The sequence below is a fragment of the Dendronephthya gigantea genome, unplaced genomic scaffold (assembly GCF_004324835.1).
Source record: "Dendronephthya gigantea isolate DGI-Jeju-01 unplaced genomic scaffold, DenGig_1.0 000024F, whole genome shotgun sequence".
Classification (NCBI taxonomy): domain Eukaryota; kingdom Metazoa; phylum Cnidaria; class Anthozoa; order Malacalcyonacea; family Nephtheidae; genus Dendronephthya; species Dendronephthya gigantea.
This window is the reverse complement of record NW_021163034.1, coordinates 2,260,143-2,285,985: the sequence shown is the minus strand read 5'-3', so window position 1 is coordinate 2,285,985 and position 25,843 is coordinate 2,260,143. Positions and strand designations below refer to the sequence as shown.

Here is a 25,843-nt window from a genome sequence, read left to right as displayed (position 1 = left end):
CAATGTATCTTATTGTTCAGAGCTTATCTAGGATAAAGATATATATCAAACGGAAGGCGGATTATAGGAAGTGTAAAAGATGAAAAGGAATTAAAGTTCAGTCTTAACTTTAGTGCAATATTTCACCAACTCGATACTTCAAATGTTATCATTTAAACGTGAGGTAAATCTATACGTACAATGGCTTTATATAAGCGCAGAATTTTCAGTCTAGACGTAAGCTTATGTATATTGGGCTTGTATACGAGTGTTTATCTTGACAAATTCAGTCTAATCTCCTAAGTCCTAACCTCGCGATTCATATTTTTTTATACATGCAGTGAATGCCAAGTAAACAGTTAAGAAAACAGTATAGTACGCATGTGCTTCAACTTTAATACCAGTATACCTTTGTTTGCCGGAATATCGCTCTACATTTTGGGGGTATTTACTGCACTTCTGTAACTCTGCAAGGGAGCGCTTACATGCATTCTTATAGTAAAATACAGTAATCAATAAGCTATAAAATCACATTATAAAATCTGTAGGAATGGTTAATCTCTTAACGCAATTTGAAGACGTTCTTCTGTAAATCTCAAGTATATATAGATCGGCGTAAAATGCTCTATACAAAACTGATATATACCAAGATTGGATGATGGATGTTGAATGGATGCAGTAACCCGATTTCAGTAATTCCGGAATATTGCTGATGAGATCTGAGATCGGATTAACGAAAATGTGTCAAATTCTGACCTAGGCTTAATCTTTTGGTTTCTGAATTCGATATAACTAGGAAGCAAGCATACATTCCTGGGTATAATTATAACTTGTAAAACAGCAAATTAATAGGGGCTGTTTAAATGAATTCGGTTACCCGAGATTAAACGAAGCGTGAGATGATTTTGAGTTATTGTAATGAGCAGATAACATGATCCTGGCAGTCGTATAATCACCACTAAAATAGCATGTGCTTGTTTGGTGTCATAAAGACTTATTTCAATACCTGAAAGTCCCCGCACGCTTCGTTGAATCTCGGGTAACAGGGCTTATGTTAACAGCCCCTAATATTCGCATATTTCGTGATATTATGTTTAAGTTTAAACACGCTATAGTATTCAAAATGCTATAGAGAAACTCCTCTCCCCCCTTCCCCTCTCCAGGTATATAACGACGTCCCTGGAAGACTGAAGGCTATTTACGATAAAGTTACAAGTCACTCTTAAAAATATTTTCCTTTCCTGGTATGAAAAGAAGGTAAAAGCATGCTATATAGGCATGCATGGACAATTAACGTAGCTTAGAAACGAGATGAAGAATATCAGCATGCACTTAGTCCACCTAGTTCTCTCAGCTAATTTTCCTACATAGGCGCTGGTCCCTGCCCTGTCCGTCAGTTCTGCCACCCTTCACTCTCCCCGCCGTCACTCCGCAGTCACTGTGCTAATCCAGAATGCTAACATTAGACAAATGACTGTTCAAATGTAAAAAAACTCAATAGGAAATAGAAAACCAGATTATTAATCTTCTTATTGAAATTAAATCATCTCCCTGCTTTATTTTAGGAAAACGTAAAATGCATGAAATTTGAAGATCGTGAAATTTTACGGGAATTTCGATCTGTAATATTGAATCCGTGTTTAATAATTCTTCTGTTCCCCGAATCTGGTGGTGAATATACCAGTTTATCAGCTACATGGACATGATTTCCACTGTAAAAATGCAGTGCGTATTTACAGGGCGCGTATATGAGTTATTTAAAAGGTTTAAAAAAATGGCTAAAAATGTTATTTTTATATGCGCGTGTAGGAGGATTATTATAAAAAAAATCTAGCCTTTAAATGCACAAAACACTTAACTCCCCCAATGGTTTAAAAGGTTGAAGAAAGATCCAAATTCTTATGTTTCCGCTAATACGCGTGATGAGTATAGCAATTTCTTAAGTCGTTATTTATTTAGTTTTTGTAAATAAATTTCAGAGCTCGTTACAACGTTCAAAAATGAATGCTCTATTGAATGAATCGGTATTGTGCGGATTTAATTGTTGTGATTTATATGAACTTAAACTTTGATTTCCTCGCGGCTTGAAAATAACTCTCGATGTTTATTTTTAAAATTACCTCGTCATAGACTATATATACGAGTCGTTTTGAAGTGCTTCACAACATTCCCGCCCGCGAGTACTAGTATAGATTTATCGTTCATCGGCCACTGGTTCAAATTTTTTGTTATGACTATAGGTCGCTATATAGGTGGATGAAAATAGTATACTGCTTGTTATACATATATAAATACAATTAAACGCTTTTAACTTTCAAAGCGTGACGAAAAAAAAAACTTTAAAAAAAATGTGACCCGAACTTTTTCAGTCGTATTACCATATATCCATGCCAATTTGAAAAACTGCATCACGGCGAAAAATATATCTGTGCAGTGCATTTTCATTTAGGGCACGAGGTACCATGATATATCAAAAACTACTTTGACGGTGACGGCGCAAATATATTCCTGAAAATAACATTTCATCGCCAGCAATAATGTATTATTAGGGTGAATACTTCCCATGCATTGTCACGTCTGTCTGCGTAGGACGTATACCATGCATCTATAGAGATACGGTCATACGATAAACTCAAGGCTTTCAATTTGAAATTTAATTCTTATGAAATTTAAGGTGAGCTCGCTTGTCTTGGGGGAAGTTGAATGCCCAAATAGGTAATTGATTTTTATTTTTTATATTCATAAACGATATTTATGCATTTCCTAAAATTATACCAGCACGTAATTTATGTAAAGCGTTTTCATTGTTTTATGTGTTTAAGTAGCATTGGTGACAACGGACTGTTAATTTTCGACGGATGTTATAATGATGTTTGAACTAATTAATGCACCACTTGCAATTGAATTAGTTCAATATTGGGAACATTTCCACAAAGCAAACGCCTTATCTTTTAATTAACACTGGCTTCATCGTCGTTTACGGCTGTCCCCACTCCCCACCCTAAATAGCTAATGAATTGCACAATAATTTCAGGAATGTTCTTAATTAGGAAGAATACGTGATAGTAAAAGAAAACAAACTCGTATGCCTTACTTGAAACACGACATTCATAATCATAGACATAGGGTACTTTCCTTTGAGCGCCCAAAATGGTCAAACCGGCCCTATTTTTAATTGAAATTGAAAATTTTGTTAAAAATAAAGGGGTGAAACATTCCCCTGTGCTAGGCAGATGTAAATAACGATTTACTTGAATGCAGAGATCTTGCAGATTAATAAATAACAGTAATCTGTCAATACTGAAATTCAACAGAACCGGTCCGGCCGTTTTTACAGTATAATCATGGATAGTTAAAAGACTTTATATGATTTTTTTATCCATGGTATAATGAAGACCGCCATAGACACAATGCACGTATTCTTGTCTTTCTTTGATTCAAGTGGAAGGTTTTATTTAAATTATAAAGTTCTCCCCAGACCACGGAAAATTGTACACATACATTTTTCATTTCATTTATAAAGCTGAATGCCTGTTAAATCTAACTTCTGCATGATAACTGACCGAGATACTCAGCTGCAAATAATTCACGGTTAACTGATAACCGAATTGTGATAATGGAGCCAACGCTGAAATAAAGACATCAGAATATGATAATAATATAGAATCAATTTGCTCCTCGGGATTAAAAATTCTGAAAGGAAATCTGTATGGCTAACATAAATAGTTCGCTCGATCCGATAAGGTGATACTATAAACAATCAAGTTCTTTTATGCTCTTTTTTGAAACACTAAATCCGAATTGAACATGCATATACCAATTTAATTATAAATGAACAAAAGAAATATAACCTATATTAAATTATAATGAATATTCATCTATGCGAAGACGAAGAAAACAAGTAAATTAGGCAAGTAAATTTTCAGTATTTCCGGGTGTAGAAAGTTAGCTATAGTGGCGTGCCATACTAAAATGCTTCAAATATCCGTTTAAATTTTTATCCTTTCAAAGATGTTTGTATATGCATAAGCTTGGTTGGACTTAGAGCTTGTGGGGAATTATCTTTGGCCTTTAGGAATTTTAAAAATGAGACTGCTGGTTCCAAAAAACTGCGATTTTATTTAAATCTCACTTCCTATATGCAGACATACGAAGGTCATAAGGATTTAATGCTGTGAGCTTTATTGTAGTACATGCACAAATGGCTCGCTATAATCTTGGGATTGTTCTCAAAACTGGCCTTTGTAGCTAAATTTTGTTTTCTACATTATATAATAACTAGTATCAAGATTTTTCCATTTCTCTAAATAATGCCCATTCGTTTAAAACATAACATTGATGCTTGTAAAATACATATTCATGTGATTTTTTTGACAATTTTTAATGAAAGTGGATTATCACTATTTGTTAGTTTATATACCTAGATATACTGAAGGTAGGCGAGCCAATCGATCTGAAATTGCATGGAAGCGTTAGAATGTCGGATTCGGATGTTATCATTTTTACAACATTTGTGCACTTGCCACGCCCTATCTCTAATTCATTCGCAACCCAGCTGACGACATCAGTTTTGAATATGCACGCAAGGACACATTTTGAGATGCTGATCAAAGTGATTACATGTGAACATATATAAATAAATTCAAATCATATTACAGGGTGTTAAACAAGGCGCCAGGAAAATGTTTGAAATTTCGCGTCTCTAGATCGTTCGAACGAGCATTTCCTTAGCCTCTGGTACCATTTTAAGTTCCTAAGCTGGCTTAGTATTGGTAACAGAAATTAAACCTGTTATGCATGACATGCACATTCATGCATGCAATAAGCATTTCCCAATCGAGCAGGGTAGTGGGTCTAATCGCGAACCGCAAAGCACCTATGCATGGGCTAAGCTTTTCATGGCTCACCTAACTGGACGCATTCGCGAGAGTATTTCTTGGGATTTGCACAACTGCACCTTCATGGGTGCTTCCGCGGTGCCGCCTGATTCCCAATGCAACCAGGATTTTGTTGAAACCGGCCATGCGCTAATGCAGTTTGGAATATTGACCATCAAGTAACATTACTGACTTTCCAAAACTGTTTCAAAGTCATGTGGAAAGTTTTTATTTCTCATTTGCTTCATTTCAAATCATCGTGTACATATGCCACTCATTAGTGAGTACACAAACCATAGATAATAGCCTACATGGATGTATTTTGAGTGAGTGATTACACATACCATAGATAATAGCCCACATGTATGCATTTTTGTGGAGTTACACTTCGTGCGTACGTGCGTCAAAGACGTCACATGCAGACCGTAATAACTAGAAAGATATACATTTGATCTATATAGACCCAAAGGTAGACACACAGTTTTAATTTGTGTTTTGTTATGTAACATGCATGTTTATCCATAATTTAAGATATGTTAAAACAAGCCAGTCACACAACACGACGAATCTATCAAAGCGACGATGTGCGTCAAAAGGCGGGGTTCCTCGTTTTTATCACAATTGGCGTGGTCTAGGATGACAAATTAAATTGGCGCCACATTTTGATAAAATCTTAATGGCACATTAGGATATGATTGGGCTCACGAAAAGGTTTCAAAACTGCACGCGATGTACGGAAATTACTCTATGCCGATAAAGATCTAAAAGTCGATTATCGTCTCATTGATCATTAAAAGTGCATTTAGATCTTAATTTTTGTGTATATTAGGAACTGCATGAGTTAGACTAAAGGTAACTCTTTACATGGATACAGCTGATTTAATAGAAAGCGCTTTTCCTCCAACTTGTGGGAGATAATGTTTTGCGGATCATTTTGGCTCGTAAACTAGGAAATTTTGCTTGGTAAAACTGGTAAAAATGCCTGAAGAGATGACTCGCTACAGAATATCTACTTTAATTTGGTCTGAGGCAATTTTTCGACTTTATATCTGGCATAATAGGTCACAGCCCATCAATGTTTTTGTTGTTGATTGCATTCAAAAAAATTCACCGATTAATGCAGGATGTTTAATTCCTACTTGGAACATACGGAAAAGATTTTTCGAGGTATTAAGCCTTTTAGATGTCTTAAACTAAACGAACTGCATACATAGTACGCATTTATGTTTCGTGATATCACTATCTTAAGACACTCCACCCGGATGTTTTGATATTTTTTTTAGTTTACTCTCATTGTCAAAGTATATACGATAAGGGGACTCATATCAATATTTGATAAAACGTAAAACGCACTATTTTTCCAATCGATCGAGTGGCTGAATTCGCCAGCTGAAAACCAGTATTGACAAATCCCCAAGACCTCAACTGGCAAATCCAAAAAACTTTCAAATCTCCAAACGGAATTGCTAAATCATCAAAATAAACGTATCTGAATAAAAAGAATGTTAATTGAATTATCAAATTCAATTAAGGTTGCATGAATGAATGGTTGTCTCAGATGTAGTTATAATTGTTCAACCAATTTTTGTCAATACAAATGAAATGTTTAAATAACTCATTTTATATTGGTTTTAAACCTGGCGAATGAAATACATTATATTCTTATCATTGTTATTGTAGCTATCTTTTTGCAAATAGACGAAGCATGTCCCTGTAATAATTTGCTTATTTTATGTATTTTTATGGCTCATATAGTCCATATCAATGTTTCAGTTGATTTTCGGCAGCTCGAAGGAAATGAAGATAAATAATTGTAATGTGATTAATGAAACAGACCGATTGTCTGGTTTAGTGTGGATTATTTCTGAAAATCATCAGCAAGCAGTTCGCGCGGTCCTTTTAATCACAGGTACGTGTGCTTGAGTTAACGTAAACAACTCCTTAAAAGGCCACAACACAACCATAGAGTGGGAGTTTATCCAGGCGGAAAAAGTACAATTCACGGATCATTTCTCAGTTGTCGAAATTACGAAAGAATGTGAACCTAACACTATGAAATCAATGCATAAATGGAAAGTGTAAATGCAGTATTTGGAAGCAGGAACGCTGGAACTCCATTTGCACGCCTTTTGCCAGCAGAGGCAAGGAGAAATAAGTTGCTTGCTAAAGCCGGTTTTCCACTAGGCGGAATTTTCCCATCGAACGAAATTTTTCGCTCGATTTTCTCAGTCTTAATTATGAGAATTCGACCGTAGCAGATTCTCTTCACTGGTCACAATTGAAAAGAAAACCGAGCGAAAAACGTCCGCCAATTGGAAAACCGCCCTGAAATCGTAATTACTATATAAAATTATAAAGGTTCTCAAATATTAATTCCGTGAAAACAGTGAAAAATTGTTTAACCAAAAAATGGTGCGTTAGTTCCATTGGCGTGAATCGAACGCTAATTGAGGAGGGCCATATTCATGCTATGCCTGGCTAATTTCTTTGAAAACAATTTCACTTTCACTAGAAATAAGCCTGGCATGACAGAGTATAAATATCCCCTTCAATTAATGTTCCATTGACGCCAAATGTTCAAATGCATGTCGATGTTCTCCTTCATTGCCTTTTCACAGTTTAATGCAGCATAATCGTGTATAAAATTGGTGTATGCAGTCGCCTGATAGTGACCACATTCGTGAATCGCTGGTATCTACAGGGTGAGACAAAAAAAACTGTCACCTTTGAAATTCAAATTAGTCGCATAGCGGCTGCAATGTGGCAGAAGTTGCTTAAAATATTTCATAGGTATACGAAGCATATCATATTAATTAACCTAAAGCATAAAGTTTGTTCCCATTGGGAGTTAAAATGCATTCTAAGCTCTGTAAATACAAAAGAATAGTTTATCAAATCGCTTTTGTTGATTGTACATGGGAATTGTCATATTCCAGCCATAAGTTAATTCGCAGCTAATGAATTTGAATTTCAAAGGTGTCATTTTTTTTACTCACCCTGTACATAAAAGGGCATTCTAATGAGGCGCATACACGCATCAAACTTAAAATTCATTGTTTTCTATTGCAAGTTTAATTTTCACACTTGGTACACAAGGTGAAGGTCCTTTAAAGCAATCCCCACCCCCATGATTTTTTTACGTTTGCGCGCCAACGCGAGCCAAGCGGACTGAGCTGATGAAGTTTAATTTCTACACTTTTTTTTCTCAAATTTCAAGGCCAGGAAATTTGTTTGTATGTAAACCCAATTACATTATAGAATGTATATGTAATACTTCCTGACTATAGCTTAGCGCTTTAACTCGAAATTTTTGCTCGGATTCAGTGAGAAGTTTAGAGAGAATATACGCACATTTATGCAAGAGAACTCGGAAATTAAGAGCATAAAAAATTTAATAATGCAGATTTTAGTCTGCCACTGAGGAAGGTCACAACATCGCTATAGAGGACAATCCGCCATTTTTTGAAAATCTTAAGGGTTACACCAGAATTCTGTAGTCTCTTGCATATAGGTTCGTGTTAAACACATTGCACACGTAATGTCATTTTCACGAGCAATCTCGAAACACTACATTTTATACAAGTTATATACCAGCGTAAACAATGGTAAATATAAAATAAGCGTTTCTAAAAATATGGCGATTTTGGTAGGATTTAGTTGGGAGGAAGGTAATTCTCGGTAATTACCAATTACAAATCTATCCTGACTACCCTATGCATGCATGACTTGCCTCATATAGGTAATTCCTATGAATAAGACAAATAAGTATATTGGAAAGGAAGGAAATTCGGTAAACTCGGAAAAATATTTACTTGATCACATGGGGAAGTCTACTAAAATGAAATACAAAGGAAAACGAAGAGGATATACATGCAGTAACTGATACCATAGTGTCCTCGGTGTATGTTAAGTAGCAAGTCGCTGTAAATGTTGTTAGTGTTATTAAAATACAGTTCGAGACAATATAATACGGTGAAGATTGATGCATGAAAAGGAAAGGAAATAATTAGCCTAAGTCAGTGTATGGAACGTGCCTAATCTCTTGAAATATAAGTATACCCTCCAGTGGAGAGCATGAATCATACATAAGTTTAGAACAAGCCAAGTCAAATTGGCCTCTGTCAGCGTATAGGACTTGCTATTGATGGGTGTAAACTCTTCATATACAAGTACCGTCTATTGAAGAGCATGAATAATCATTCCTACAGTGATTTTAAGATAGGACAAGTCGTGTTAGCTATGTATGTAAGCGTGGATTTCCACTTACAGAGAAATAGTTTGCTAGCGAAATATTTGCATAAAGACAAATATATTTCGCTGGCGAACTATTTCTCTGTAAGTGGGAATCCAGCCTATATGTATTGTTATTGATTAATCTTTTAATAACCTTTTAAAGTGGGTATTTCCTACGGGAGACCATGAATCTTTGTTATCATTGGAGAATTAATCAAGTCAAATTAGCCCATATAAGTTAGCCTGTTTGATCAAACGATCTTTTAAAATCGATTGTTTTTTCAGTCTGTTAATATGAATATATGAATACCCTCGCCCTTACTACCGATGCTGCCCCCCCCCTCTTAAATGAATCCGCAGGTAACAGACGTTTCTTCATAAAAGGGAGTCAGAATTCATCTCATTATACACCATACTTTGTTCGACACGCGACTACTGAAACACATTAGATTTTGAGCAGGCAGGAAAAACTAGATACAGCCGATAGCAGATAGCTGTATGGAAGCTGATTCCTACGTAAACACAAAGACGATTCCTGTAGGAATGGGGCGGATGAGAGCGCGTCCGAATAATGACTGTTTTAAAAACTTTCCATTTTCCATTAGGGTTTAAAAGTGGTCTCCTAGGTTGATATATAAAAGAATATTTGATTGATGATGTACTTGCATTACCCCATGGCGACATGCACTCAGAAGATTAATATCTCCTGCGGAATACGTTCGGTCGACCATTCTGAGTCACAAAATGGGTTTTGAAACAAAATCAGTTTTGTCTCAATCCGAATGGATTAGTGCGTTTTTTTAACTGCATTTTGTCAGAAAAGGAAATTATTTCAAACAACACTTTATGACTTGATGACTTTAAGCTTATCAGGAACTCGAATTTCCTCTTTGTTCGTTCTAAGCCGGTACAAAAATAAATATATGTTTGGGTTTTACGGCACATAATTTCAGATGATCGAATATCATAACAATTTTCATACCCTGCCCTTTTTGGTCAATTTAGATTTGAACGCCTGCTTATATGGCAACGAATTTTCGCTACTTAGGTGAACCCTCTTTAGAAAAAATGCATTAGCGCTCGCGGGACCATCCATAGCATGAGAAAAAATTTATCAAGCGTCCTCTTTACTACCTTGATATGTCCGCCTCGATTTTCACGGTGGAGGTGGCCTGGATGGGGTGAACTGCAGTTCGACAAGGTCTGGTTATTTTTATTACCACGTTCGGTTGGAAGCCCAACCTGACTTTAATGATTACAAATTTATACCAGAGGGGGGAGCAGTCTGACTAGATTTGAAACGTTTTGGGATAAATATTCGCATATAATTTTACGGTCACGCTTGTGGACTGTGGAAGTGTTTAGATGTCTAGCTAACATACTATTACAGTATGTTACTCTAGTATTGATTATAATACTACAGCCATTACTTATTCAGCTCATTTTTGCAATGAAATGAACTTAGAGGGGGGGGGGAGACCTCTCACCCTCCATTCCCTTTGGTACAGCCACAATACCGTAATTACCGTTTTTCATGTAGTGTTCTGTGCAGTGCAAATACCTATTTGGCGAGACTAGGTAGTTATGCAGGGGTATCAACTATCAACTGCCACAACGTTCCGTGTTGAGACTTTACACTACAGAAGTATCTTCTTGTCGCTTCTTTACACTGAGTAAAGTCTAAAGTCTTTACCAATTACGTGAATTACCAGAACGTTTAATTAGGCTGTGATGAGTAGAAGAGAGTTTGGCATTAATATATATTCTCTTTGGCTCTTTGCCTTGCACTATTCTCTGTCTCTGAGCTATTACAGTTGTTAGACTCATATTAAACTGTAGACGCATTCTACGCGAACATTTCGTAGGATTGGACAAAATCGTGCGACAAAAGTCATAGTAATATTTACAAAGACAGTAATGGCAGCTCAGCGCCAGCTTCCGAAATCCGAAAATATTATGTGTATAAAAATTATTTAATCTAAAAAAACGACACATTTTGGGCCGTCTATGATAAAAAAAAAGAGGAAAAATAATACATTTTTTTCGTCTATGATAAAAAAAAAGAGGAAAAATAATACATTTTTTTTAAAGGGGAGCTTAGTGACCTCCTGAATCTCTGAATTCACAAAAGTCCATCGATTTCCCTTGTTATCCCCAAGAAACAAAATGGCGTAAAATTGTTACGTTTTGTTCACTGAGCTATAGTTTTGTTGTTTTGCAAATTCTATCGTAGGTTTCTGGGGCTATATTTTCACTATGGTGAAGGCACGAAAGAAAGGTGGGTTGCATTCAGTATAGCCTTTGTCTTCATGTTCTTTTAATGCTACAGATGAAGTAGAATTCTTTTGTATTCGTTTGTATGTACAATATAATATTATAAATTCATTTAAGATTTTTTAATACACATCCTGATAAATATAGACATTTTATTAATACACATACATAAATGTATGGTTGCACTTGTATGATCACGATATCACAAGTAAAATAAAAATAAATCTATTGATTTTCCTGAATTCTGAGTGGCGAGTGCTGACCATATATATAGCTATGGTAGACATGGTAGTCTGGTAGATATTCCTTTAGGGGTAGAGAGGAATTAAACTGGAATTTCTGGAACTGGAATTTGGTTTGGAAATAAGCTTGATAACATTTGCATTGTGGTATGCTTAGTGCCAGACTGGAAAGTGGGCAAACTGTAAATAAATATATAAAAATTGTTTTACCGCTGGTGCTTGCAATGCATATATTCTTTCCTGCTTAACCTATTGGTCAATCTAACTGGCCTTGAAAAACCATGCATCATTCATTTTTGGAAGGCTGTAAACTAAGCTTTTAAAGATACCAACAAATATAGCTTTTCAAGAAATGCATAGTAGCTAGATTATTTTTACCAATCCCATTTTCCAACTCTGAGTATAAATACTAAACAAGAATTATCATTCATAATATATATTCGCTTGTGGGTCCTTTTCACTTTATAGGACTTTAAAATAACGACATTTCTCAAATATTTAGTGCCAGAGGCTTCACGAGCTGAGCTGATGATGCTGACAATATCAGATATTGTGAATCAACTAATTGAAGCACACAACAAGGGAGAAGATTCAAATTTAAATAAGTAAGTGCTTTATCTTAAATGTATTTGAATAAACAATATATTATTCATCACAAGTTTGAACTGCATCGAAGTCATTAGTGCAAACAACTGTAATTGGAATCTTTTTTAAGAATTAAAAGTCATGCAGCCAGTAAATATGGACTGGCATCACAACCAAGACTGGTGGATATCATTGCAGCTGTTCCTGCTGCTTATAAAAAGGTGTTGTTTTTTTACTGGCTTTTTAAGCCAAAGCCATTGTGTACTTGTTTCATCATCTCTAGTACCCCTGAAGACATTGCGGGCTCACTGGTTTAATTTTATTGAAATATAAAAGTAACTCCACTATGGTGAATGCATATTGTTTTTTTATATCACCACTCTAGGATTTGCTTCCAAAGCTTAAGGCCAAGCCTGTCAGAACTGCATCTGGGGTAACACAGTGTCTTTCTTTATATAGTGTAAACTCATTAAATTGGCAGTTACTGTAATCTGTCTTAGGAGAAGAGCACCCAATTGCAGACCCTCTAAACAAACTTGCATTTCATCTTGCATAAATAGAAAGAAATGTGAGTTCACTTTACCCCAAGGCTGCCACCCATTGTGTATAGTACATCTTAATAGTATATATACATTTGCAATAATCATACTTCAACCATTTTCGCTCTTGGCCCATTAAGCCAGTAGAAGATTGCCAACTCACAAGAACAAATATTGTTACTGTTACCTGACATATCATTCATATGCAGTAGCATAGCCAGCCTGACAATTTAGTCCTGCTATACAAATTTCAGATTGCAGTTGTTGCTGTGATGTGCAAGCCTCACCGTTGCCCGCATATCAATATGACTGGAAATATCTGTGTGTAAGTAGCTACATGTCACCACTAACTTTCAATGCCATCTATCTAGGTAACCCGGGAAAGATTCACACAGTCAGATTGATTTATTTGTTTAGAATGTCTTATTAAATGTGTAACAAGAAAAGCATTGGTGAATGTTCATGAATCATAGTTTCATGTTGGTTCATGAGTCAAATAGTTTCATTTAATAATGAGCAAAACTATTGATCAGACCAAGAGCGGCAATCAAATGTGCCACAGAAATTGTATCAATCGTCATTCTTGAATCCGATATTCTCTCGAGTAGATATTGTTAGAAATCTGTGGCAATTCTCCCTTCCCCAATTTCCCGCCAAATTAAGTTTTCCCGGGAAACTTTCCTGCGCTTTGTCTCGCGGATTTTCCGAAGTGTGTCCGAAAAGTGGCTCGTGCAACTCCGATTTGACATCGCTATTCTGATTATTTTGATAAAATCTGGACAACCAAATCATGTATTTTATAATTTTTTTACAGTTATTGTCCGGGTGGCCCAGACTCGGACTTCGAATATTCAACTCAGTCATACACTGGTTACGAGGTAGGGTAGATTTTAATAAAATAACACGAATATTCAAAATTTGATACCGGAAAGCGGGATTTTTGAAGGTATAGGGCCCGAAGAACTGCCCTGAAACCAGCATCAACCTGTGCAGATAACAGCCCTTGCGCTTTAATAGCATCATGGCTCTAAATGATCCCACAACCATTTGCACGTTTCTCGCTAGGGCAAAGCTTCAGCAGTGTTCAGTGGGGGGAAATAGTTGCCCATTTGGAGGTAATGTGGCGACTATCCCCCGAAATATTCACGGTTCAGAAAACTCCTTTAACTAGTATACCGATGGAAGTATTTTGCTAGCTGAAAGGGTGGGAAAAGAGGTGATCATGCCATTGGATTCTGATTAGATTATATTTCTGTTTAGCCTACATCAATGAGAGCTATTCGCGCCAGATATAATCCATATGTTCAAACAAGACACAGACTTGAACAGGTATTGGAGTAAACACGGCATTGGAGACTACTAAAACCATTTAACTTTGTCTATAACCATTATATATTTAACTTTTTAAGTTATCTGAATTTTGATAATTTCACCAGTATTCCAAGGCCGCACTTTGCATTGACTCGATTATCGGTAGTGATTCCATGTCCAGAATTCACAAATATAATCCTATCTTTAATCCTAAACCAGAATATAATCATGTCTTTAATCCTAAACCAGACCATAACCGTTACCCAATTGCTAACTGTGAGGGATTAAATTGAGGATTATGTTCGTGAATTCTCAACGTGGAATTATTACGAATCGATGGTGTGACACTGATGGCTGATCATCTGATAAAACACTGGATATAGCAACAATATCTATAAAAATTAATGCCAGACTTATTAAAGATCAAGAGATTGATTTAGTTGCCATATACAGTGTATTGTTAGATCAGTGCTAACACCGCGGTGGTTTTTCTGTCAACGTGTGAGTGTTCGTGAATCAGGGAATAAAATTATTGCCATTTCTCTTTCTCTAGCTCAAACAGTTAGGACACAGCATTGACAAGGTAGCTATTGTATGCTTTAAATCGTATTAATAGACGTTTTGCACCAGAGACTAAATATTTGTAGTGGTATAAAAAGGTGTTCTTCCAGAAAAAGCCTACTAACATTATTAAAACTGCAAAATTTGGTTCGAAACTTTGTAAAATGCGGGAAGTATTTTTGCGAACTTTGCACAGTTTTCATACTTTTCCAGCATCTAAAAAAATTGTTATCACGTTTGGGCCAAAAACGGGTTAAATTTACGTACGCAGTAAAATAGTACAATTTAGCAAATAACAATTTACAATATAGCTACAAATATAACATATAATAATGGTACATTTTCAAACAAGCTTGTATACTCTTCGCATTTCACATCATTTCGGAACGATTTTGCATATTTACTAGCTTTTTAGTATACTCTTTCCTGTTTTGATGATAATTTTTTACCCCACCTTGCCATGCAGTAGATCAAAAGTTAGTCTTGAGTCCATAGTCCATCATGAAAATTCCCTGCGATGCAAGTTACCTTGCAACTTTTTTATGATTAAGAGCCGCAGTATATTCAACGCTTTATTTTTTCCTTCAAGGTTGAGTTCATCGTGATGGGTGGGACCTTTATGTCCCTGGATGATGAATATCGAGACTTCTTTATCAGAAATCTTCACGACGCACTTTCTGGTCACGTCAGTAATAATGTCAACGAAGCTGTTTGGTAAAGCCCGTTTTCCACTTGGCGAATTACCACAAATTCTGCAACGAGATTGGCATTCGCTGACCAATCACGATGCTGGATTTCCGCGTAGAACTTTCTTTATATATAAATGTACTGTATATCTAGTCCTAGACTAGCAAAGATAGTGAAGTTTAACGTCCATTTGATATTTTTCTTCATAGTTTCTCGGAGAAAAGTAAAACGAAGTGTATTGGCATCACAATAGAAACAAGACCAGATTACTGTCTAACAAAACATTTGAGGTACGACCAGATTACTGTCTAACAAAACATTTGTACGACCAGATTACTGTCTCACAAAACATTTGAGGTACGACCAGATTACTGTCTCACAAAACATTTGAGGTACGACCAGATTACTGTCTCACAAAACATTTGAGGTACGACCAGATTACTGTCTCACAAAACATTTGAGGTACGACCAGATTACTGTCTCACAAAACATTTGAGGTACGACCAGATTACTGTCTCACAAAACATTTGAGGTACGACCAGATTACTGTCTCACAAAACATTTGAGGTACGACCAGATTACTGTCTCACAAAACATTTGAGGTACGACCAGATTACTGTCTCACAAAACATTTGAGGTACGACCAGATTACTGTGTCACCAGAACTAGTGACAGGATCAGTAAATGGCATTATAGGATAGAAAATAAACATTTCCTACTAAGAAAACGTCTGACATTTTCGCGAACACTCGTGAAAATTCAACTTCTAATTTCTCTTTTTTCTACTAATTTCTCTTCGCTATGCAGTTCTATGCTGGAATATGGTTGCACGAGACTTGAAATTGGAGTTCAAAGTGTCTATGAAGATGTTGCGAGAGATACGAATAGGTAAGATATTTTCTGTCAATGACTTTTTTCTGGTGATAATTTATATCACTCAGGGGCCTGTTGTACTGTATCAATCCAGTTTAATTTGAACGGTGGTTCAGTTCAAAATAGAAAGCAAGTCTATCGTTTTATTCAATAAGCAAACTAAATGTTTTTAACCTTAATACAACAATACTGTTTATATTCAATGCATAATATTCAAGTTGACTCATTCAAGAGAGATGTAAGAGTGTTATTTAATTTTGATTTATCCACCGTTTAAGCTAAACGCGCTTGATACAACCGCCCCCTCCCAGATGAATTGTTGTTGTGATGTCGCTTTTCACCGAACTTTCTTCTTAATTTCAAATTTCTTCTACCGAACATCCGTAATGTGTTCTAATGATTTTGTCAGGGGACATACCGTAATAGCGACGTGCGAATCGTTTAACATGGCCAAAGACGCTGGATTTAAGGTGCGGTAGGATTCCGAACACGGCGATGAGCTGTATTATTACTGTATTTGTTCACCTACTAGAAAATACAATAGAGGGGTTGGTTACGAAGAGGCGTTTATTTTCAAAAGTGTTGAAATTGAAAATTAAAACAAAATGTTCATGCCGATGCAGCAAAATATGATAATAAGAATTTTTTGCTATCTCATGCTGTAGGAATAGGAAGATAGGCTCGGGATTCGGGAAATTGCTCCTTAGAACTTGAACTCCAACCATTGTCTTTCAACCATATGAATATTTTATAGGTCGTCTCCCACATGATGCCAGATTTGCCAAATGTTGGCTTAGAACGGGACATTGAACAATTTATTGTAAGTACAAACGCGCCAATGTTTGTTCCAAATGATGGATCTGCTAGCTCAAGCCTTTGCTACAATTCTTTGAGCTCGCCCATATATTTTAACCGATCAGCGCGCGGAATAGCTGTCGAAATAAGAAATCCACTCTGCAGTATTTAATCGATTTAATAGCTATATATTTTGTTATCTTTACGAACTTAATCGCCGTCCTGAATTTTGTGATTATGTTTAGCCACAAAAACTAGTTCTGACATAAATTTGAAATCGAAATAAAGTATATTTCATGAGATAATAAGTTGATAGTAATAGCTAGTGCATGAGACTCGGGTGTAGACCAATAGCTAGTGCACGAGACTCGGGTGTAGACTATATGAAATGAATATTGTGATGATGCTATCCTGAGTAACCAATCGGGTTAGCTGAAAACTTAGCTTAACCACAGTGGGAATCGAACCTGCGACCTGAGTTGCATCATCACAATATTCATTTCAAATACTAAGCTGTTTCAACCGAGAAATGCATTTTTATTTGACCTTTCCCGCCAGTTTTGAACACTGAGATGCTTCAACTACAGTAGCTATATGTCTATATCTAATGGGGTTTTCTTTTTTTTTCCTAAGGAATTTTTCGAGAATCCGGCATTCAGAGCTGACGGCTTAAAGATATATCCAACCTTGGTTATTCGTGGAACAGGTGCCGAATGTTAAAGGAATTGTAAAATTTAATCAACTACAACTTGCTTATGGCGATGTCAGTAGAAAACAAACATAAAATACAAGAAAAGAATACATTAAAAAGAAACAAACTTGTAGTTTGTCTGTCGGAAAAGTTATAAAAAACAAAAACCGTTATAATTGTTTTGCTTCTCATTTATATCGACCATGTACTAAGAAATATCATGCTACCTACCATGCAAATACATGAAAAATCAAAGGATTTAATGCACCACTAAGGAATTTTTTACGAAATGATCATCGCTTTCTGCAAAAATCTCGAATAAACCCTGTCTTTGCCATCGTTCAACTGCGTTTTTTTTTTCCTGTTTAAACTTTAGGTCTTTACGAGCTGTGGAAAACGGGAAGATACAAAAGTTACCCTCCTGATGTTCTGATCGACCTGGTTGCTAGAATACTAGCCCTAGTACCACCTTGGACAAGAATTTACAGAGTTCAAAGGTAAATTTCCCATGCAAATTGTTTTCCACATCATTCCTGTCCGCCGCGGCGCGAATTATTTGGCAGCTAGTAACTTGTCCGAACTGATCCAACAGTATACACTGTCACTGTCTAACAAAGTTTTGTGCTGTTTCGGTCGTGAATTTATTGGCGTCATTGCGAGCCAAATTTTATTGTTTTAGTCTGGAATGGTCCAACAAAGTATCAGAAAACTTCCGTGCAGCAAATCTTTGAGCTATATACTTTATAAATGTAATTTTTCTATACACTTAGTGTATCACTTTCATGGTTACTGTTAACTCTTATGGTATATTGATTCACATGATTCACATTTATCTATGTTGAAAATATTCAAATATTTCATAAACATGACATGACATGACTGCCGAACAAACTAGTTCGATCTCTGATAGACTGATACGGTCCTTAGGATAGTGTGATGTAAGGCATTATGGGTAGTACAATACGTAGCTACCGCAGGTTATATCCATTCCCTTGGTGATACCAACGTCTGCTCTCAATTTTTGACCAGGGATATTCCGATGCCGTTGGTCACATCAGGTGTTGAACACGGTAATCTTAGAGAACTGGCACTGGCGAGAATGAAAGATCTTGGAACCACGGTGAGAGTTCTACTGCATGTAGTTTGACCCCAAGCACTGTCTGTATATAGGAGCTAGCGACTACCACACTAGGGTATGACTTCATTCATACAACGTTCCTTTTCTCATGTCCTAACTAATCAACGTCGAGCCCTCAGAACTTGTGTTGATTACCTTGGATTAATTACCTTTGAAGATCGTATAAACATAGTAAGATAAAATGGCAGAGAATGTATACCTTCACAAAACGATTGTCTTATTTTAGATAAAGGATTTTTAAGGCGGCTAACTAAGGCATATTGAAGAAATTGACCAACTTTCCAGTGTGACTTCTAAGCGTGTTGTCAATGGCAATATTTTCATCACATTCTATCAATATGTATGCATGAGAAAGGACTGCATGTTCTATGGATGTTATTATGTGTAGAATTTTGTAGGGCCCGCAGAGGGTCTGTTATCAGGCTAGCTAAGAGCATATGATATAAAAAGCACCAACGTACGTCTATTTTCTGACACCTCAGTACGTTTTTTTATTCGAATGCGAATTTTGCCTAAAATGTTTTTTGCCGCGAATCTTCCCTAAAATGTTTTTTGAAATAATTTAGTTGTTAAGTTAATCTTGGTAATATAATTTTACTGTAATGTTGTTGCTCTATGTTTAGTGTCGAGATGTGAGAACAAGAGAAGTTGGAATCCAGGAAATTCATAACAAGGTTAAGCCTTACGAGGTATGTTGTGATATCTTGTACTTCTTGGGCCGGTTGTTTGTACGGTATTTTGTTTAAACGGTGAATAAGCCAAAGTACTCTCACATTTCTTGTAAATGAATGAACCATCATTATGTACTTCCATTGACAATTAAACTATTTACATCTAAATATTTCAGCTCAGTTGTTCAATAAATAAATAATTTTGTTTTCCATTTTGAACTTATCCACCGTTTAAGCTAAAAGCCTTTCGAACAACCGGCCACAGAATACAAAATCAAATAGCATGTGTTATAAAGAAAAATGTGGTGAAACCATATTTGAGCAGCTACCGAATTATGCAATTCGAAACAACATATAAAGTTACAGCAAGAATTAACCAATTATATTAAGAAAGTTCCACGTAATACAACTCCTAATGATTTTTTTCGTATAGGTTGAGTTAATTCGTCGTGATTATGTCGCTAATGGCGGTTGGGAGACTTTTCTTTCATATGAAGATCCTGCACAAGATATCCTTTTTTACATCACTTCATATTTTTGCATTATATTTCGTTCAATATTAATTGCAAACAATTTCGTCCTAACATCATGTTGGTATATACAATATTTTGCAGATATTGTAGTGTTTTAAGACAACAAAAAGTGTTGAAAACCAAAGCTCTTGCCATATTTTTTAAACAAATTTAAGATGGTGTATTGATTTGCTTTCACTAAAATTTGCAAAAATTTTATGAGTTCGAGTGATAGTAAACATTAACACATCATCTTTGATACTCAGACACTAACTGCGGGTGCTTGTAATTGTAAGAATATTGTCCTGGTCGACAGGGCTGTCGTTTTCAAGAAAGAAGATAATCTTAAACTTGCGGGATTAGGTAGACTATCCTCGGACAACTAAGTTTAACTAACTTTATTCATTCCATACTATCATCACATTGTGTTGCTTAACCGCTCTAAGATATCTTAATAGGCCTCCTTCGTCTTCGCAAATGCGCCAAAGATACTTATCGTCCCGAACTGTCGGGGAAATGCTCCATTGTTCGAGAGCTACACGTGTATCCTTTTTCGTTCCAATTGGCCTATCATGCGTTTGGGCCAATGAACAGTTAACTATCCCATTTTCCTAGTCGACTCGAAACTGTACATGCTATGCAAAAAGAAAGTGATGTTTCCTTGGCTCGCTGTTTCCAGCCTGCGAAACGTGGCGGGAAACGGTGATTTTTGCCAGTTTGACTCTGTTTTGTGGCTAATAAGTACGGTCTCAGTCTAAATACCCCAATGTGGTCAAAATGTCTCAGGATATTGCCATTCAGTTGCCCATTGACTGTCTTTTTTATCATATTCATCAATATAACATTCAGTGAAAAATCTTAGAAGACCTGTACATTATAGCTTATGAGGCGCTAATAGTATAACATGGTTCGTCAATTTTATTGCTGGCACCTCCTTAACATAAAGTGTAGTTACGGCAGCGTTGTACCGGTTAGTTCACGTGATCCAACAAAGTTTCAACACCAGGTAACCCTCTCCCCGACTTTTCTTTTGCGGGTATTGCGGTATTGCGGACTATTTTGATATCGGATCCAATTAAACCTCTCCGCTAGTCGAAAACTTGAGGGAAAAGTTAAACCACTGATCCGATAATACACTGGATGCAACAACTATACCTACAAAAAGCGAAGCCGGGTTTAATGAACTCTCTGCTACTTTACGACTTTGTTTTCGATAGACATGATTTTTCGTCCAGCGTATAATTAGATCAGTCGATGGAACGCATAAATAGTTTATTTCAGTTACAATTGTTTTTTCGAAGGGTTTTGGTGTACTTCTAATGGAAGAGGCGGGGAGGATTGCAAAAGATGAACACGGCAGTGTGAAAATTGCTGTCATTTCAGGTAATTAATTATTGCAGAGGTATCCCCAATACACCTATCCCGCAATAAGAGCTAGGAAATTTTGTTTTAGACCAATCAGCAAGTTCGTTTACATTTTAGTAACCCAATCAGAAAGCATAAATTTTGATTACTTCAGGTAAAGAGGCACACTATTAACCATTTTACATGACGTATTAAAATTTTAGGCTTTCTGATTGGCTTAGCCTGAAAAATGTAAGGAAACCCGCCGATATGTTCGCACTCCCGTTATCATGTTTGCTGGGTTTCTGGCAAGTATCAAACGGATTTTACCCGAAAGTGTCATTTTTCACATTTGAATACATTTGTGAAACTAGTTAGGTGTCTTTACGAATTTCTAAACTATACTTTTTATAACCAGAAGTCGATTCAACTTAGTGTTTTTTAAACGCAGTCTAATGAAGTCCCTTGTTAGACGGAGAACTTTCATCTTTCATTTTTCCAGTCTTCAAAAAGTTGATACTGACAGATAGCAAACTCTTCCAATCTTCAATATATTTGACTTCTGGTCTAGCTCCTATATACATATCTCGTGCGAAAGCCAAAATGTTGTAAAATTTCAGGTGTTGGTACCCGTAATTACTATCGCAAGTTGGGATATGATCTGGAGGGACCTTATATGACAAAGATGATCAACTAAGGTATTTGTAATCTATAAACGGTAAAGTCTTTTCACCGGAACAGACAGTCAAATGATTGAGGTGCTGGAAATGTGGTATCGTCGTTCCCTTGGTGGTTGGCATTGAGGAAAAGTCAAGGAAACACTCTAAATGAACTAAAATCACCGTAGTGGTAACTAGTTTTTCTGCACCATGCTGGTAGCTATGTTTTCCTCTGAGATCAGCATGATGGTAACTAGTTTTCCTCTAAAATCATTCTGCTGTTAACCATTTTCTCTCTGAAATTACCATGTTGGTAACTACTCTTCTCTGAAATCACCATGTTGGTAAATGTGAATCACCATGATTCTTTAAATTGTATAGATTCCCTTAAATCTTTCATGTCTGCATGTGAGCTGGACAAGTTATATTTGCCGCATTGGCATAATAATAAGTAATAAGATACGTAACAAACTTTATAATATTCTAATGATTTCGTGGGTGATAATAAGATCACTGAAACGCTATCATACAGAGTGAGCTTTTATGTTCAAATTTACTGCACAGCGTGTGTGATTTGATTGAGCCAGAGGCAGTGAAGTGAAACAAATAAATATTGTTCCGTTAATGTGGAAGTTAAAACCAAAAATGTGTAATAAATACTTGTATACAAGAAGGGACTGTCATGTATATAATTACCTGCAAATTTGAACAAGGAAGACATCTTTTTTACACTCTCCCCGTAGATTCCTTATAAACCTTCACAAATACCCACATGAAGGTGATTCACATATCACAGCTTCTTCATATTTTCTGTTCGTTACGTGATAATTACGGATTATTCTTAGATGGTAATGAATAAAAATAGGTATGCAATGCATCCATGTGGGTAGCCTCCAAAGCATTGGCAAAGATTTTCAAGTTTTGTTCAATGCTAGTTTGCTAATTGGATACACTTATAACAAAGTAGACATAAGAATAATCAATGAAATACCATTTCTGCGATTAATTTATCTGAAAGTTTAGGCCAGTTTGCACCGATCAGGCTGACAAAATTTCGGCTCTGCCCAGTCTTTTTCGTAGATAAACAAACTCAGCGGGCAGACATTTATCATCGCTCATCGTTTTTTGCGTGTAGCATAGTGGTTAGCCCGCGAACAGGCTACCCACAAAGATGAGTTGTTGTGTATACTTAAACGTATAATTGTAAAAAACGGAAGCCGCGTAAAATAATCGATAAACAGTGCCGATAAAACATGGTTGAAAACACGGATCGACGGATAACAAGACGCCTGTTCTGGCGTTAACTCCGGCGCACGTGCCAGTCTTCAATATAGAGCTTCTGAACATAAACAATACAGTTCATATTCGCATTTAGATGCCTTGCGAACCTAAATGTTCGATCGCGAAATTCAGAAGCACATCGTACTTTAAAAAGTGTAGAAGTTAAATCGTTCAAGAATGTAAATAAACGGTATGATACATTCGCTTTGTCTTACACTTTGCCTTTGGAATTCGCGCTTATATAGTTATAGCGCCCATACACGACCACATCATCTTGTTAAACGGCGAAATAGCAGCGATATTACTAAAATAGGACCAGAATCTACACGTATTAAATATATTCTTACCCCAATTCAGTCTAAACTTAATCGAAAAGCATGAAAAGAACGGTTTATTTGTTCCTCTTGGAGGAATTGCCGTATCATGCGAGCGAAATCGAATCGCGCATCGGATAATTAGCCAAAGCTGTGCACCACAACTCTTGGGAGACAAGACTGGGACATAGATAAATACAATCACATACACATTTTAAATACTGGAATGTTTCGCGCCATTACAGACTTGCGACGACGAAAAATAATAAAAAAAAAAATAAAAAAAAAAAAGCAAAAACAAAACAAAACCGAGGCGAATTTTCAACTCCGTCGCTGACGCCGGAGTAAAAATTCGTTCGAGGCTTAGGTTGCGTTACTCATACTACAAAGTCAAAAAGGCCATACATTAACAAATGTGACATACCGAGTACCGTATTTATTCGATTTAGCGCCGCCCCCGAATGAGCGCCGCGTTTGCGATAATTTTTTCTTAAAGAGCGCCGCACTAATTATTCCCAAATTCGGCGCTTAATCGACGCACCATCAGAATTGTTGAAGACGCTACTGTTAAATCGGTCTTTAGAATTTTCGTAAGGCACAGGTCAGACCTGAAGGCAGAGATTCCAGTAATTTGTGCGAGGAGGTTTGTTGTCTGTAAAATGTCCAATGTCTTGTTACAATTCACAAATAATATTTTTTTAAAGAGCGCCGCCCTCGATTAAGCGCCGCATCTTAAGTTCTAAAAATTTAAAGAGCGCCGCGGCGCTCAAACTAGTAAATACGGTTACGTGCATAAATAAACTAAACGTGTTCTCGAATTACTGTGCATATACATTTCAAATGATCATTTGCAGAATTCCACGAATGCGTTTTGAATTTCGGTGAAAACTTTTAAAACAATAATTATTTATATATGACAAGACTCTTTGCCGGCGATTTGAACGCGTCTATACATAGATTTGAGATGATAGAATTTTACGAAACGGTTTTCAGCTTATTATTTCGAAGCGGCTTTATTCAAAGAAGCATATTTTAACGTATCCGCTAATCCGCCTATCCGGTATTCGTGTTTTCTACGATGCCATAGCTGCAAAGGAATTTCGTGCGAAACAAACAATCAAGTAATTCTGTAATCTGTTCATTCTCGCTTGGATCTCTTTGCTGTATTAAATCGTTTAGTGCCCATGACATGGCTTATGGATAGGACAATGGCCAACCGCGTGCGAGGTTTTGCAATGGCATATCAAAACAGAGGTGATGGCAAAGAAAGTTTTATTGCTAATCTGGCTAGATTGGAATTCAATATCTGCAAATACGCTAGGTCTCAGAACGCCGATGACAATATTGTCGACCTCTCGGAGGACATACAATCTATAAAGATTTGGGCTGAGGAGCAAAACGCCCATTCCCAGAAAAATTCACGAAATCAAAGAATCACTAATGTGGGAAATGCGATCGCAACCACCGTACGTTCTTTGGACAGCCTGAGCAGCGAAAAACCTTATGAAGTCATGAAAGGATGCCTTAGCATTACGACCTCTATTGCTTTCGTTGCTGGAGGCCCATATGGTGCTGCAGTCGAGGCTGTATCCCACGTGTTAGCCACGATCTTGTCAATTCATGCCCCGAAAAGACCCAATTTGGCGACAACCTTTGTGGAAAAGGTTTATGCAGAAATCTTGAAGCTTAATCAGAAGCTTAAAAGCGAGAAATTCAGCGGGTTGCAAGCGCGAGTACGATTAATGCTGATAAATCTGAGGAGTCTCGAGACACAAGGGGATTTGCCAGACGATAAAATCCTTTATGAGACTGACTTCCCCCAGTTTATTGGCGAGGTCGCTCATAACTTTTCACACGGTTTGAATCCTGATAGCAAAGACGAGGACGTTCACGACTGCCTCACCTCCATGGTTGCATATTGTCACGCAGTGACGTCCTTTCTTGTGCTGCTGTCAAATGTGCTGGTGACATTTCAAGCAATTGGTAACAACACTGAGTGCATCGTCAGGCTGCTGAACGATCAGATCAGGGACGCGTTTGAGAAGCTCGAATACTTGTCATATTTCAAGACGTACAGCTTGGCTATGTCTCCAAACGATAAAAGAAAATTATACCTAGCATTTCGTTTGCGAAACAACCACATTATATATGAGATCGTGGAGGAATTCAGACTCAGGGCTTGGGGATGACGAAGATGCCGCGATTCGATGAGATTAAAAAAGCTAAACAAAATGCTGAATTGCCCTGGAAACTTGAAGACATCACCCACCGTTATAA

At 36.7% G+C, this 25,843-nt stretch overlaps 2 protein-coding genes across 2 annotated transcripts; both read left to right on the top strand.

Annotated features, from left to right (window-relative positions):
* Positions 1-11,283: 11,283 nt before the first annotated feature.
* Positions 11,284-22,485, top strand: LOC114522850 (elongator complex protein 3-like). Its single transcript, XM_028543614.1, has 23 exons — positions 11,284-11,367; positions 12,108-12,210; positions 12,321-12,411; positions 12,576-12,623; positions 12,984-13,054; positions 13,544-13,607; positions 13,990-14,058; positions 14,594-14,623; positions 15,191-15,315; positions 15,498-15,578; positions 16,096-16,176; positions 16,571-16,631; positions 16,916-16,981; positions 17,590-17,662; positions 18,024-18,144; positions 18,677-18,767; positions 19,409-19,474; positions 19,890-19,965; positions 20,415-20,511; positions 20,920-20,974; positions 21,270-21,351; positions 21,933-22,010; positions 22,353-22,485. Exons 1-22 carry the CDS (start codon positions 11,346-11,348, stop codon positions 22,007-22,009), a joined length of 1,650 nt encoding a protein of 549 aa, XP_028399415.1. The 5' UTR covers positions 11,284-11,345; the 3' UTR covers position 22,010; positions 22,353-22,485.
* Positions 22,486-24,762: 2,277 nt separating this feature from the next.
* On the top strand, positions 24,763-25,755 carry LOC114522813 (toxin CaTX-A-like). The gene has a single exon (XM_028543562.1). It carries the CDS (start codon positions 24,763-24,765, stop codon positions 25,753-25,755), a length of 993 nt encoding a protein of 330 aa, XP_028399363.1.
* Positions 25,756-25,843: the final 88 nt, after the last annotated feature.

Bases quoted from the DNA above. Each gene is read 5' to 3' on its own strand.
- LOC114522850 (XM_028543614.1), top strand. From the start codon at position 11,346: ATGGTGAAGGCACGAAAGAAAG. The intron at 12,624-12,983 runs GTAACACAGTGT...TACAAATTTCAG, and splicing joins CTGTCAGAACTGCATCTGGG to ATTGCAGTTGTTGCTGTGAT. The intron at 16,177-16,570 runs GTAAGATATTTT...TGATTTTGTCAG, and splicing joins GTTGCGAGAGATACGAATAG to GGGACATACCGTAATAGCGA.
- LOC114522813 (XM_028543562.1), top strand. From the start codon at position 24,763: ATGGATAGGACAATGGCCAACCGCGTGCGAGGTTTTGCAATGGCATAT.